General features: G+C 40.7%; 1 protein-coding gene across 1 annotated transcript in view; it reads left to right on the top strand.

Annotated features, from left to right (window-relative positions):
• The window catches only part of LOC122334168 (cilia- and flagella-associated protein 74-like), a 33,027-nt gene that overhangs the window by 4,402 nt on the left and 12,232 nt on the right, over positions 1-16,393 (top strand). The window contains 4 exon segments of the mRNA XM_043232020.1: positions 40-144; positions 12,788-12,961; positions 13,486-13,596; positions 13,764-13,866. Of these exon segments, the coding sequence (XP_043087955.1) occupies positions 40-144; positions 12,788-12,961; positions 13,486-13,596; positions 13,764-13,866 (493 nt within the window).

The raw sequence follows: 16,393 nt of genomic DNA, 5'->3' as shown, positions 1-16,393 counted from the left end.
AATTTCTGTATGTCTCTTATTCTGCATTATTCTGTGCAGCGTGGCACTGTTTCGGCTTCGGGCTCAACACAAGCGTATGTGCTCTGAGCTGCAGGCAGAAGAAGATTTGGGAGCTCATTTAGCCATGATCTTGAGAGAGCATGAGTAAGTTTTAGATCTGTCACAATGGCAAACTCCCTTTATTGTTGTCTGTGGACTTTATTTTGAAATGTCTGTTCACCATTGTTTCTGTGTTCCCATGTTTCCTCTGCTCACCTGGTTAGTTTCCGTGGTAATTCATTAATTCCTACCCCTTGTTATCTCATCATCCTGTCTGGTTAAACACTATTCAGTCACTGATCTAGCCGCTGAGTATTACTTAGCTTCTACCCCTATTTTTTTCTCTGTGTTGGATTTACTTTGTATTGTGCCTTGACTTTTGCTTGTTGTCTGACTACCCCTTTTGTCTCATTCTCTGGATATTGTTCGCCGTTTGCAGACTCACGCTTACCCTGGGACTATTCTTGTGTTTTGCCTGTTCCACACCTGTTTGTCATTATCCGACTCTGCCTTTGTTTTTGCACATGGACCCGCTCATTTTTGAATCATCCATTACTGAATACTTGGCCAAACAAGTACCCAGCAGCTTTCCAAGTGGACAATGGTTTGAGCATGGCAAGTCTATTGTTATATTTCAAGCAAGCCGCAAGATCTGCACAAGTCAAGCCAAGTCACTATTGATGTTCACCAGCCAGGTTCTGCCATTACTGATCATCATTTCATCGTTGGTCTTCCAGTGTCATGTCAAATCATCACTGATCTGCCAAAGTCACGCCACTTTGACCACCTAGAGACACTTCACATCAGAGCAGATCATCCAGTGTCTCAATGGAACTCGTCTATCCATCTAAGGGCCTGTCACTCCCTGTCTGATTCACCCAAATATTTGAGGTCAGTTTTCTGATGTCCCAGTCTGATATCCAGTTTGAGGACAATCGTGGTCACTACAACAATCCAGGAGGTGGCTGCTGATGCTGCAGAACCTCCTGTGCAGTGGCGCTCACCACCGTGTTCCTCAAGGCAACGGTGCTTGCCAAAGCTTCTCCAGAACCTTCCAAGGTAGCAGTTCTTGCTTCTGCTCCTGACATGCATGTCATGTCACGGGTGGAGGAATCGTTACTGAACTCTCTCTGTGTCCAGATGGTACCACTGTAGAACCTCCAGAGGTGTCAGTGGTAGCCATTCATCAGTCGTGGTCCTGCCCTGTCATGGCCATGGAGGTCATCCCTGAGTTCTCATCTTGCCCTGTCATGGCCATGTCCCCTTTCTGTCCTGTCACAGCTAAAGAGGCCGTCAGTGAACTTTGACTCTGTCCTGCCTCAGTTATGGAGCCAGTCTATGAACTCTCACAATGTCAGGCCATCTGTAATTCCTTGTCATGCCCTGGCCTGGATATGGATACCTGTCCACGAGTCTGCCCCTGAGGCCTTACCTGTCCACGAATCCTCTTCAGTTCCTCCAGAGGTGTAAGCATCTACTGTAGATTCTCCAGAGGTGCCGGCTCCTGCCGCAGAACCTCCAGAGGTTTCAGCATCTGCTGTAGATTCTCCAGAGGTGGCGACATCTGCTGCAGGACCTTCAAAGGTGGTAGCACTCAGTCCATGTTGTCTGTGGACTTTTATTTAAAAATGTCTGTTCCACATGTAATGTAATGTAATGTTATAGATACTATTTTCTGGATCTTGATGCTTGCATTGACTTGATATAGGCCTATTTGTTTTTATTAGCATTTAGTTTTATTTAAATATATTTACGTTCACACTTTTTCAAGGTCCAATTCTCGCTATTAACAAACCATTAACTATGACTTTTGCCTCAGTAAACCCCTAATTTGCATCTTATTAATAGTATGTAATGTAGTTGTTAAGTTTAGGTATTGGCTAGAATTAGGGATTTAGAATAAGTTCAGTGTGTTATAAATACTAGTAGACAGCCAATATGTTAATAAGCAACTAGTTAATAATGAAAATTAGTCCATATACTAAAGTGTTACCTAATTGTTAGCTTCTCAGGCAGTAACTTCTGAAAGTGTAGTAGTTTTTTATGTTGTCATCAAACAATAGAAGAAATATTACTTATCATTTAGTAATTTTTAAATTGATAAAAAAAAAAATCAAAGCTTAGACAGTCTATTCACCACACACTTGAGGGTTCTCTAGAAGAATAAACAAAGTTGTAGTTTGTAGTTCTGTGTCTTAAAAAGCATTCAAGCACAATTTTACATTATTATAGCTCTCTATATAACGCATATAAACTTAATTCACGCCACAAAAAGACAAGCATTTTGCTGAACACATAATCTGGGTGAAATTATTATTTATATTAAAAAAATGATTTAGGGTCAAAATCTGTGGTGCTAATCTTGTGTGCAACCCCCTTTGCAGTGACATATCATCACTGTCAGGTGGAATCCTTGCATCTCCAAAACCATTATTTTTCAGGAAATTAAAAGAACTGCATATTTAACTGTTATTAAACACTGTATCGTTAAAGTTGGTGTTATACCTTATATTGCTATCATATACAGTTGTGTACCATTAACTAAACCATTAACAAAATTAGCAGAACATTAATACAACACAACATTTCCACAAAATCATGTTTTATCAGAGATACCAGATTTTTGACTTGGGAGAAGGGAGATACGAGATTAGGCTGTCATTGATAAAAATGGTATGGATGCAGATGTCGCCTCTACCAGCAGTGTTCTAAATTTTGTGGTCGCATTGAGCCAAGAGGCATGGCTTTATGAGCAAATCAAAACTGAGCTATGAGTAATGCAATACCAAAATAAAACAATAAACTGGCTAGGCTGTGTAATAGGTGGAAATTAATCTGCACGCAAACAAAGTCTGTGATCGAATTGAGACTTTTGACAAGAGAAAAGGCTTAAATAGGTAACCAAAGCTAATGACTGTGGTTAAATACATACATAAAAACTCTATTTGAAAGGTTTAAGACCTATAAGTGATGCAATTCAAAAACAATCAGCTGATTAAGTTGTCTAATAAATGGAAATTAGCCTGTAATCTGCTTGCAAACTTACTTTCATGGCTCACGGGCTTCCTTCTGCACCAAAACATTACAGCTATCGATTTTTTAACAAAACAGGCCTACTCAAATGTATCCAACCTAACTATTAGAGGATGTGTTGCTTGATTAGCATTCATTGCAATATTACTGATGAGACATCTGCTGTGAAGCTCCCGCAGAGTGTATAAGAAGTGTGAAGACTTCTCAGACAGTTAAAGTGTCCAATGAGTTAAGACATTTGCTCTCAAGCTATTTTCAGCATTTTAGGTTGGTTAATAATTTGTAAAAAAAAAAAAAAAAATAACAGACCCATGTAGGCAATGACCAATAGCATTGATTTGTGGAAAAAATACGAAATTGAGAAAATTTTGACAATAGGAGGTTTCCGCCTGACAGCGACGATATGTGACATGAAGCATCTAATGGACCCTTGTGGGCAGTTCTTAGATATGTAGCATATTATTGGTGATGTGGAGACTGGAGTACTCTGCGGAATGAATCCATGTGTTCCTGTAATGAATTGACCATACTCATACTGTGTCAGTGGTGTTGGTCTGGTCTTCTGTTATGAAACGGACATGGACACAGAGGTGAAAGCTTGTCTGGAGATTTGAAACTAGGAGATTTGACTAGGATGTATCCTTTAAAAGGATCGTTGGAGCTTGGAACTGGACACGGAGGAGCACACATCACAGGAGGATACTGGGACTGGAACACACAGAATCTGGATGATAATACAAGAGGTAAGTTTTCAAGGTAAGTAGCAAATGGTTTAACTCAATAGAGCATCAGAAAAATCCACTTTGTGACTTAAATGAGACTGGACACTGAGGGAACTGTGCTTATATGCAGAGTCTTGATGAGCTGGTGATAGGTTTCAGTTGCAGCTGCTTAGAACTCAGGTGACAGGGAGCGTTCTGGTTGAATGGATCGTGGTTAGCTGGTGGAAGAGCCTGGCAGATCCATAAAAGTTAAAATCACCTGTCAGCAATCCGCCAGCACAGAGTGATTCTTCGCCACTATCAATCAACAGTCCCATGGCCTGAATGGCGCCCTACTCTGGCAATGCGGAGGAGTGCAATGGGTTTTTACCATGCAACCTCAACTTCAAATCAAGCTAAAATAGCACATGGTATTTCTCTACTGTCTGGAGCTGCATTACAATGGGCAAAGACAATATGGGGCCCAGGCCCGCCCCGCAACATGATCTGTTCAGACTTTCATATCTCACTTCAAGGTGGTTTTTGGAAGAGCTGATGGGGATACTTCCGCTGTTGAACAGCTGTACCACTTCACACAAGGTACTATGACAAGCCAAGAATATTCACTTAAATTTTGTACTTTAGCAGCAGCCAGTGGATGCAATATATTGGCAATATTTGGAACCCCAACTTCATCTCCAGTTAGCTGCCTACGATGATTCCTATGGATTGGAAAGACTTATTGAACTGTCAATATGCTGTTCAGCCCATATTGCACACCCATTTCCCATGGAAAAATCAATATTACTGCACTCCTTCCAGAAACCACCAGCCCTCCAGAACCAGAATCTGAAACCATCCTCTCTTGGGGCACAGGAGAAGTTTTAAAATGAGGTAATAACTGCTTCTCAGAATGTCTATCAACCCAACCTCTCATCTCTAATCTGCCAGTTAAAATTCAAATTCAAATTCAAATTCAAATGTAAATATTCCTTCCTGCTACTCTCAGTTCAGTGATGTTTGGTGCCCCAAGAGAGCTGTGCCATTGACCTAGTTCGGGGTGAGCCACAAGATATACCCAGTATCACTTCTGGAGAGTAAAGCCATGAAGGAATACATCGCTGAGGCACTTGAACAGGGCTATATCAGACCATCGACCTTCCCTGGTGCATCAATCTTCTTTTGTGGCAAAAAAGAGTGTAAGCTTGAGGCCTTGTATCGATTACTGGTCTCTCAACAACATCACAGTTAAGTTTGGCTGTCCACTTCCCCTTGTCCCAGCTGCCCTTGAGCAACTAAAAGGAGCTAAAATATTCATGAAATTGGACCTCTGCAGCGCCTACAACCGCATAAGTATACGTGAGCGGGATGAGTGGAAAACAGCTTTCGTGACCCATACTGGCTACTATGAGTATTTCGTCATGCCCTATGGATTAATCAATGCCCCCTCCGTATCTCAAGATTTCATGCACAAGGTCCTCCAGGAGTTTCTCCACAGGTTCATTGTAATTTACATCGACCACATGATATATGCCCGGAGTGAGGCAGAACATTGGCAGCACGTTGCTGAGGTCCTAAGGAAGCTATGTGAGTGTCAACTCTTCCTCAAAGCAGAAATCTGCCTTCCATCATGCCATTCCTCGTTACATCATTGACCACTTGGGTGTGCAGATGGAAGAGGAGAAGGTCAAAGCTAAACCCATGCCAAGCCCGTTGGGCACTCTTCTTCACCAGGTTTGATTTCACAATTTTACAAAAGACCTGGATCCAAGAATATTAAAGCTAATGCATTGTTTGTATGCCTTTTTTATAAAAAAAAACTAAAATGATTCCATTGTGAAAGTATTCATACCCTTATCTGGGGCAGTTGAAATTTAGCTCAGGAGCATTCATATCGCTTGTAGATGTTACTACACTTGGTGAAGTGAACCTGTGGCCAATTCAATTGAATTTCAAAAGATGCACGCATCATAATAAAAGGTCTAATAGCTGATAATGCACATCAGAGCAAAAAACATACAATAAGGTGAATAGAAACTGTCTGAAGAACTGACAAACAGGTTTGCACCAAATCACACATCAGCGGAAGCGCTAAAAAAAATATTTTCCTCCAAAGGGTCACAGAAGCATGTATTCTTCGTCCACCTTAATGGAAGAAGTTTGAAACAACCAGGACTCTTCCCAAATTTATCCTCCTGGCCAAACTGATGGAGAAAGGTATTGGTTAGAGGTGTGACCAATAACCTGATGGTCACTCTAATAGAGCTTCATGATCATATAAGATTAGAAGAAATCTACAGAAGGATGAACATCACTGCAGCACTTCATCAATTTGGGCTTTATGACAGTGTGGTAAGACTCAATCCTCTCCTCAGTTAAGACACATGAAAACACTTGAAATTAGCAAAAAAGCAGGCCCTCAGGTTGAGAGACACAAATTAACCTCGACTCTAAATATCATGTTTGAAGGAAAGCTCGGCAGCTCAGCAGCTCTGCTTGTGATCTGCAGAGTACCATCCCAAAAGTAAAGTGTGCTGGCAGCAGCCTCATGCTGTGGGGCTGTTTTTCAGTAGCAGGGACTGTGGGACTCATCAGAGTAGAAGGACTGCATAGTGCTGCAAAATATAGAGATAGTTTTAAAAGAAACCCGGTCCAGAGCATTCAAAAGATTTACACTGGGCAGAAGGTTCACCAACAGCACAATGACCCTTAGCACACAGCAAGAGTTGCTTATAGACAACTTTGTGAATGTCATTAAGTGTCCCAGAAACAGCCTGGGATTGAACCCAATCAAATATTTTTGGAGAAACCTGAGCATGTACATCTGCCCCATCCAACCTGACAGAGCTTGAGAGGTGAAGAGGAGAGGAGAACTGTTGAAGGTGCCAGCTGTTGACCACTGGTTCCAGGAGAGAGGTTCTGGGATGATGCTTATTACCATCTGCAGTGGTCTGTGCGCAGGAAGAAGATCCAAGTCAGTCACCGCAGAGGTGACATGCCACAGTATCAATCAGGTCAAAAATCCCAGATACGTTGGTCCCTTCATCATCATGGAACAGGTCACACCAGTCACATTCAAATTACAACTACCATTCAGAGGGTTGTTACAAATGTGCAGTTACACAAACATTAGAGCAAAAGATACTACTTACACATACTACATACACATCTAGTTACCAAGTACACAGGTGGTAGGGACACTTAATATAAAAGGGCAATCAAAAAAAAACATGTCTTGAGAGTCCAAAAGCTCAATGAAGTCTATTTGAATTAAGTTATAATGCCTTTATATTTCCAACAATGAAACAAAAATACGCAAGTATGAGTACTTCAGGGTACTGGAGGGTTCATGGGAGTTTGCTTAGCCAGTCCACATGTGCTTTGTGGATTTGGAGAACGCATTCAACCGTGTCCTTCGCTGTCCTGTGGGGGGTGCTCTGGGAATATGGGTTCGGGGCACTTTTCTAAGCGCTGTCCAGTCCCTATATGACCAGAGCAAGAGCTTGGTTCACATTGCCGACTGTAAGTCAGACTTGTTCTCAGTGCTTATTGGACTCCGGCAGGGCTGGTCATTATCTTTATGGACATGATTTCTGTGGTGACTATCCTTCCAGTCCTTCTTCAGTCAGATCCTGTTGTTTTAGGACAGAAAGAAGCACATGTCTAGTAGATCTGATCAAACGCTCCCACACTCCTCCTCAGTGACAGGCTCCAGGTGAATTAAAACTCCATTCTACCCCACGGTGACGTAAAGCCTTTTGAATGTTATTTTGAGTGAGGGCTGCAAGGGCCTCCCTTAGTTCCTTTTCTGCGCCCACAAAATTTGTGCCATTGTCAGATTGTTTGTGTTTTACTTGGCCTCTTCTACAAATGAAATGCCTAATGGCCTGAATACAGGAGTCTGTGTCAAGTGAATGAGCAACCTCTATATGAACAGCTCTGCTTGTCATACAAGTAAATAACACTCCATATCGTTTCATTGTGGTTTGTCCTCTTTTAATTTCTATGGACCCAAAATAATCTACACCCACATTACTGAATGGGGGTAAATCAGCAACCAACCTTTCTTGTGGTAAATCAGCCATTTTTTGTTGGCCTATTTTGGCTCTGTTTCTTTGGCACACAGTATAGTGGGTTATGATTTTATTGCTGCAGAATTGGCTTTGATGATCCAAAATCTTTTACGAAGTTCTGAGAGCATGAGATTTCTTCCTGCATGTCCCATTCTTTCATGTATGTGACGGAGAATTAAGGTGGATATGTGGGTGTGTTTAGGCAAAATGTCAGGATGCTTTATCTTTTCAGGAAGAGCAGCCTTTGATAGACGTCCTCCTACACAAAGAATTCCATCTTTTAACACTGGATCAAGCTTGTAAATTGGACTTGCCCTCTTGATGTTTTCAGATATTTTCTTGGAAAGTTCCTTTGGAAAATGCTTTGCTTGAATATACTGAACTATAGACTGTTCTGCTATCTCCAGGTCTGCAACATTTAGGCATTTCTTACCCAGTAGTGTCTTGTTCTGCTCTCTTTGTTGCAATTCCTTTTCCATACTTCGTGTAAATGGTCTTGAATGACTGTTGAAATTTGATTGAAGTCTTTCAAGATTTCTTTTAGTTTCAAGTACCAGGCTACTGTAACTTTAAGCTTAGTCCAACTTGAAAAATAGGACATCAGTCTGTCTGTAGGATTGACTTCATCGTGAACAATTAGATTCATAGTTGGTCTTTTCTTTACCTCTGGATCATTTTCAGACAGAGAGTGAGCTTCTGTAAAGTTTGCTGAGGGCCAATCTTCCTCCGTTTTCCAAAGGATGTCTGGACCATAAATCCATCTTTTATTTTGCAGGAACTTTTCTGCACTCTGACCACTGGAGACATCATCAGCAGGGTTAGTTTTTGTGTCTACAAATTTCCATTGTGATAACTCTGTAGCTTCTCTAATCAAGGAGACTCTGTTTGCAACATAGGTGTGAAACCTTGTGTGCTCATTGGCTATGTATTTCAACACAGATTCACTGTCTGTCCAAAAAACTGAAGTTTCCAAGTTCAATTGCAATTCAGTTTTGATTACTCTGTCCACCTTAGTAGCCAGAACTGCTGCAGCAAGCTCTAATCTTGGAATTGATATCTTCTTTAGAGGGGCTACTCTGGATTTCCCCATCAGAAAGGTAACATGCACTGCATTTTGCTCATTGACAAGCCTTAGATAACTCACAGTTTCATACCCTTGTTCACTTGCATCAGCAAAGTGGTGAAGTTGGGCTTGAGTATGAAAGCCAAAGTGTTTGGGTTTACACATCTGCTTACTTGGAAATTAGTTATTTGTTCAAGGTCATTTTTCCACTTAATCCACCTATCATTTAAGCTCTTTGGTATCTCTTCATCCCAGCCAATATTAATTCTGCAAAGTTCTTGTAACACCAGCTTAGCAGGAAGAGTGAAAGGAGTAAGAAACCCAAGAGGGTCATAAATGGAAATTACAGTGGACAATATTCCTCGTGTGGTGTGTGCTTGCGGTTGGATTGCGACATTGAATGTAAAATTATCACCTTCCATACACCAGTATACTCCCAGTGCTCTCTCTAATGGAAGCTTGTCTTTGTCCAAGTCTAAGTTTCTTACTTCTTTGGTTCGATCAGTTTCTGGAATGCAGGATAGCACTAATCGACTGTTGCTTACCAATTTGGAAAGGTGAAATCCTCCTCTTTCACAAGCAGCTGTTAAGTCTGAGATAAGCAAGACTTTTCTCATTGGATACAGACTTCAAACAGTCATCCACATAGAAATTAGACAAGATTGTGTTGGTCACCCCAGGCCTATAATCCTGTTTGTTGTCCTCAGCTGTTCTTCTGAGAGCATAACTTGCACAGCTAGGTGAAGATATGGCTCCGAAGATATGTACAGTCATGCGATACTCCAATGGAGTGAGACTCACATCACCTCCTGGCCACCAGAGAAATCGTAGGAAATCAACATGATCTTCTGCCACTTTTACTTGGTGAAACATTGCTTCAATGTCACCCATAATCCCAACTGGCTCCTGACGAAATCTCATCAACACTCCTGTGAGGCTGTTCGTAAGATCAGGGCCTTGAAGTAACTCAGAATTGAGAGAAGTACCCATGAATGAGGCTCCACAATCAAACACCACCCTTATCTTCTTTTTCTTTGGATGGTAGACACCATGATGAAGTATATACCACACTTTGCCCTTTGTACCTTTCAGCCGATCCTTTGGAACAAGTTCTGCAAACTCTTTATCAATACAGTCTGAAAGAAAGTTGGCATATTCCTCTTGAAATACAGGATTTCTCTTGAATTTCCTTTTTAAACTTTCAAGACGCTGCTCAGCTACTTGTCGATTGTTTGGCATTGAGACATCATTCCTTTTGAATGGTAATTTGAGTTTGGAATGTCCATTAACCAGTTTAGCAGAACCCTCTACAATTCTAATGAACTGCTTCTCTTCCACTGACATCTCTTTAACATCTTCATATGTCTTCTCACTGAAATCAGCATTATTTTGTGATATCATCAAGTCATGCAGACTCACCAGTGATATTCGGTTGACTTGAACTGAAGCACTTGCATCACTTCCACTGCCTGTTTCTCTTAATGGGCCATTGACTACCCATCCAAGCAATGTTCTAACAGCGTATGGCCCCTCATTACGACTGTTAATAATTTCCTGTGGTTCCAGGAGCATGGAGGCATTGGTGCCAATTAAAAGGTCAACATCTGAATCAATTGAGGGGAGAGACACTCCTTTTAGATAGGACCATCTACATAATTCCTTTTGAGTCTGAATGTTGTTCTTATTGACTGGCATGGTAGCTTGTGTATACACATCTGGAAGGGTAATAAAATTGTTGTCATGTAATGCACTCACTTCCAACCCTGATATTACCTGAGTAACCACTGATTTCTCTTGATTTATTGTTCGCAGTAGAATGTTGGCTTTCCTTCCAGTCATGCCAAGTTGAGTCATGAGAGCTGTGGTACAAAATGTGGCAGAGCTACCTGAATCCAGGAATGCATAGGTTTGTACTATCTTGTTTCCATTGTTTGCTTTCACCTTGACTGGCACAATTGCTAGTACTTCTTCCTTTTTACCTGCCCCAATATGACCACAAGCATTGGAAGAAATTGCCTGACTGGCATCTGGTTGTTCTGGCATTCCTGTTCTTTTATTCAACTTTTTAATGTGAAGCACTGTAGGGTTCTTTTGACTGCAAACTTTACAGATTTTACGCTTTGTGCATGTTTTACTCATGTGACCCTGGTTAAGACATCCAAAACATATTCCTTTTTCTTTTATGAATTGGATTTTATCTTTATGCACTTTTCTTTTAAATTGAGAACAATCATCCAACAGATGGCCACTTGTACAATACAGGCAAAAAGGTACTGTAAGGTTGTGATCTTTATACAGTGAGATTGTGTCAGATTTTATTGCACTGTCCACAGTGGTAGCAAAACTACTGCTAGAAGATTTAGGCTTGAACATTTTTACTGGAGACTTTGATTTTATTATGTTTCGACTAGTTGGATCTTGAATATTACCGAACACAGGGTCTGTTAATATTTTGACTTGCTTTTCAATGAATTTGACCAAATCATGAAATTTAACTCTGTGGATCGCTCCATCTTGAATTTCAGAGACCTTTGTTCGCCATCTTTCTCTAAGCTTGTATGGCAACTTGGCAACCAGAGCTTTTAGATTGGAAGCAAGATCCAACTCTTCCATGAATGCTATCTCCTCCATTGCATTACAGCATCCTCTGAGATACAGTCCAAATGATTGCAAAGCCTTTGGATCTTCTGCTTTGATGGCTGGCCATGACAAAGCCTTTTCAATGTAAGCATTAGAAATCTTGAATTCATTTCCAAAATGCTCTCTAAGAAGTGCTTTGGCTCTTAGATACCCTCTTTTAGAATCAATGTGAAGACAAGTTTTTACCAGCACCCTTGTGTATTGTTCTAAAAAATATAGTCTGTCTTGAGCATCATCCACCTTGCATTCAATTACATGTTCAAAACATCTCATAAATGCCCTAAATTCCGTAGGGTCGCCATCAAAGACTTTTACTTCCTTTGAAGGTAGAGAAGTGTTTGCTTGATGAGAGAGGATGTGATATTGTTTTGCTTTTGTAGAATACTATGCAATGTTAAGTCTTGGGTTGATGTTGGAGCAATTTTAGGCATTGGCTGTTTTTTCCTTGACCCATGAGCTGGAATTTGTCTGAAATCTGTCTGAGACTCACTTTCAGATTCTGATGCCTGGTCAGTATTTTTTGCAGAATCAGATTTTGGTTCTTTTGAGTAAACTAGGTGGGTTTTAATTTCAGTGGATGGATAACTTCTACCTAATTTATCTGAACCAGTCTTGACATTTTTTGGAGGAACTTGCTTAGCTTTCAGGGCCACTGGATTCTTTAACGGAAAGAGTTCTTCAGGATGCACACCTTGCATATCCACCTTGCATATCCACGATAACCAAGAATTTACTGACTTGCAGACTTGATCACAAAAAAATGAATGTATTCGAGAGGCAGTCTCTAGAAGTAAAGATGGACAAATGATCTCTGTAAAAGGTAAAAAGATCATGGAATGCTTTAAAAACATTGTTCCTCAACTTCAAATTGCAAAGGCTTTGCAAATCCCATCATTTACAGTACATAACAACATTAAAAGATTTAGGTAGACTGGAGAAATCTCTGCACTTAGGGGCAAGTTTGAATACCTTTGTTAGATGCTTGTGGTCAGCCTTCCAGAAACACTATCAGTAAATACAATAACATCTCTGATGTTATGGGGGTATGTAAGTGCATTGCAACACCCAAATTCCTGAAACTAAAATAAATTTGATTCCCAAAATATTGGCTCATGCGATTTTATAAATTTGTTTTAGTTTTCATTTTATTCAAATAAAACAAATTCCCAGCATTTCTGAAATGCAGGTTGTGCATATTGTTGCTGGGAATGTAGATTGTAATTGGCCTTTCTTTTCAGGCTGGAGCTGTGTCAAGTGGAAGTAGAACTGGGTCGCTTCTCATCTCTGCGTCTGGAGCTTGAGCTGGAGGAGAAGAACATCCAGTCTCAGGACAAGAAGAAACAAAATATCAGATTTCAACGAGAGAAGAACGTTATCACACAACGTAGACATAAAGCACAACATGACAAAATGTAAATTTAATGTGAAATGTTACAAAATTGCATAAAGATTTCATCACATACAGTTTTCTTTGAACAAAGACAACAAAGCCTGCCCTGAACCATTTAACAGTTTAATTCATGTCACTTTTAGACTTTTTTTTTAAACAGTTAAACAGTCAAAAGATTGCATAGATTTTCAAAGGAGGCTATGTAATGTTTATTTTATTCATTTATTTTTTTTATATAGGAATCCATTTTTTGGCAAAAGACCAAACAATTTAATTAATAGAAAAATGCTAATCTTATTTGACTCTTCTGACTCAAAATTATCTTGACAGATTGCTTATTTTAAGTTTACACAAACTAAATAGTTTTGAACCTATTGCCAACAAGGAGATAGGCCTCTTCTTTAGTAACCCAACAGTATAGCCAAAGAACCTGGCATCACGGAGCCACAAGTAGTTTTGTGGGCAAACACCCCCATAAACATTTTTTAAAATTATGTAAATGTATTTTTCAGATAGCAATGTTTTTTGTGATCTTCCATTTGACAGAGAACATAACAAGGCTTTGCAATTGGACGTGGATGTTCAGAGGAAGCAACAGCAACAGGCTCATGCTAGCCATCGCAAAGCGGCTGTCTACCTTAAACAGACGTTACATAGGTAGTTACAGTATTAAAACTTTTTAGTATAGAGGAAGTTACAGCATTTTTTTATTATTCTGCTTTCATATTAGTCACCAGTCTAAAATTGAATATGGTGTATTGATAAGAATTAAATATATAACTTATGAGCTATTGTGTTATAACTAATGTGCTCTTGTGTTTAAGGATGAAACAGAAAGAGGCCGAGGCAGAAGAGCGGAGGAAGGAGCTAATAAAGAAGAGGCAGACAGCAGTGATGACACTTAAAGCCAGTTTTGCTGCAAGTCAGGTACTCAATTAGTTGCATGTGTTATTTGTTCAGCTTGGAGTTGTGACATGTCTGTGGAAGCAGAAACTGTAAAATTACACTATTATTAAATTATAATATGTGTGTACTGCCTTAAAAGGATCCCTAGTTGTTAAGACACAGCTTAATATAATGTAGATGATGTCTTACTGAAACATGTAGTAGAAAACCGATGAAAGATGTATGTTATTTTAACTCTCTTTGGTTGACAGTATTGCTGGCAGTATCGGTATACTTTTTTTAGGATTAGTGCAAAACACACTAAAAATGCTCTGTTGATTTTGCTGGGCTCTGGATCCAGAGTGGGGCTGGTGTCGTCGTCCCCGGGCTGAACAGTCACTACTGACACCAGCACGCACTTGATGTAAGCAGCTATGCTCTCTCAAGGACCATCCCCAGACAGCTTCGCTCGAGAGGAGATGTTCAGTCTCCGGAGATAAATCACGCACAAGAAGCTGTCTGGGTAACATGAGTTGTTGGCGAGGGCAACAAATTCCTCTGTATAGTCCTCAAGTGAGCACTCCCCCTGCTCCAGCAGGAGTATGAGGTAATTAGAGTTGGACATTTGGGCTAACAAAAACAAAAATTGGGGAAAGCACGCCGCATTGTATTGTAAAGTCATACTTCTCGAGATGGACAGTTCAACGGTACATGCACAGTGGTTTGTGACTAGACCCAGAGGGAGACATAAGTGCACCGAGGGCTTGGTGGTCAGTTTCGAAGAGTAAATTTTTTTACCAATAATATAGGCATGTCAGCGCTCGCAGGCCCTTTCTGCAGTTGAGTACTTTTATTCAGGTTAAATGCGTGAGGAGCAAAGGCCACAGGCCATTCAGTTCTATTCTGGAGTTATTAAAGACCAGCGCTAGTAGCAGTGGCCATAGCATCACAAGTAACCTGTGTGGGGCAGCCAAGACTGAAGTGTGCCGAGACAGGTACGCTTGTTCCTTAAGTGTACCTGTCTCGGCACACTTCAGCAAAAGATCACACTTCGGCAAAAGATCACATTGCAAAGACTGCTCGATCCTGCAGGTTTGCACTACACAACATCAGAAAGATCAGGCCCTTTCTAACAGAGCAAGCTGCACAGCTACTTGTCCAGGCCCTTGTCATTTCTAGACTGGACTACTGCAATGCTCTTCTGGCTGGACTTCCATCGAACACAATAAAACCTCTACAAATGATTCAGAATGCAGCAGCACGGCTGGTATTCAATGAGCCCAAGAGAACCCATGTTACACCTCTCTTTATCTCCTTACATTGGCTACCGATTGCAGCTCGCATCAAGTTCAAGGCACTGATGCTTGCATATAGAACAACCACAGACTCGGCACCGGTCTACTTCCACTCACTATTACAGATCTACACACCCTCTAGAAGTCTGAGATCTGCTAGCGAGCGACGCCTCGTGGTACCATCTCAAAGAGGCTCGAAATCACTCTCCAGAACTTTCTCGTTCTCTGTTCCTGGCTGGTGGAACGATCTTCCCGTACATATCCGGAATGCTGGATCTCTGTCAATCTTTAAGAAACAGCTGAAACCTCACCTCTTTCAGCAATACTTGACCTCATCTTAAAAAAAAAAAAAAATCATTCTCATTTCTCCTTCCCCTTGTTTATTCCTTCCCTTTCTGGCTTGTACTAATTTGAACACTGCCTGCACTTACTCTGTCTGTTTGTCTCTCAATAAATGAATCGCTTGATGTACTCTCAATTGTAAGTCGCTTTGGATAAAAGTACAGAAGTGTCTTTCACTCTTTTACTGTCAAAGCATATTAACATTTTTGTTTTCATATTTAACTTTCTGGACTTTCTCACACAGGAAGTAGGTAAAATGATAACAAGGTTTATTTGCACTAATGACAGAGGAAACAGGTGAGTACATAGTCTTTAGAAAGTCAGTGACTGGAATCACAGCGATACTATGCACAGTTCTTATTTTTTCCAGGAATCCAATTTACAGGGAAGACAAAGGAGATCCTAGGACACAAACCACAGATGCTGACAGAGACACTGGAGACAACGAGAACCAGGAGAGAACACAAGAGGTAAGTAGCGAGGTAAGTCTTTTGTCAGTACTTCGTAGGAGCAAGGGAGAGAGTCCACTTTGTCCCGAACACTGAATGAACTGTGGTGTGTGTTTTTATAGTGCTTGTGGTGATTGGTTGATGAGGTGCAGGTGTGACTGGTTAGAACTCTGGTGAGGAAGATCGCTGTGATTGGGTGGTGGCAGAACCTGGCAGATCCGTGACAAGTGTAAAGCTGTTTCGTGTAGACACTATCAGTCAGAGCATAATTAATTAATGGAGAGTTCTTGATGTGCAAAACGTGGGGCAGGTAAGTGGAGTTGAAAACCGCTGCTTTAGGATTCAAAACACAAAATATAAACACAGGAGGAATTCCACTGCTGCTCCCCTCTTTGATTAACTGTCTATCCAATGTGAGCTCAATGTGGTCATACAGCACAAGATGACCCTTAATGGCTGGACTAATGGCTTCTTCATATGGCA

The sequence above is a fragment of the Puntigrus tetrazona genome, unplaced genomic scaffold, assembly GCF_018831695.1.
Source record: "Puntigrus tetrazona isolate hp1 unplaced genomic scaffold, ASM1883169v1 S000000495, whole genome shotgun sequence".
Taxonomy (NCBI): domain Eukaryota; kingdom Metazoa; phylum Chordata; class Actinopteri; order Cypriniformes; family Cyprinidae; genus Puntigrus; species Puntigrus tetrazona.
Note: the sequence above shows the minus strand (reverse complement) of the source record. Positions and strands in the feature narration are given on the sequence as shown.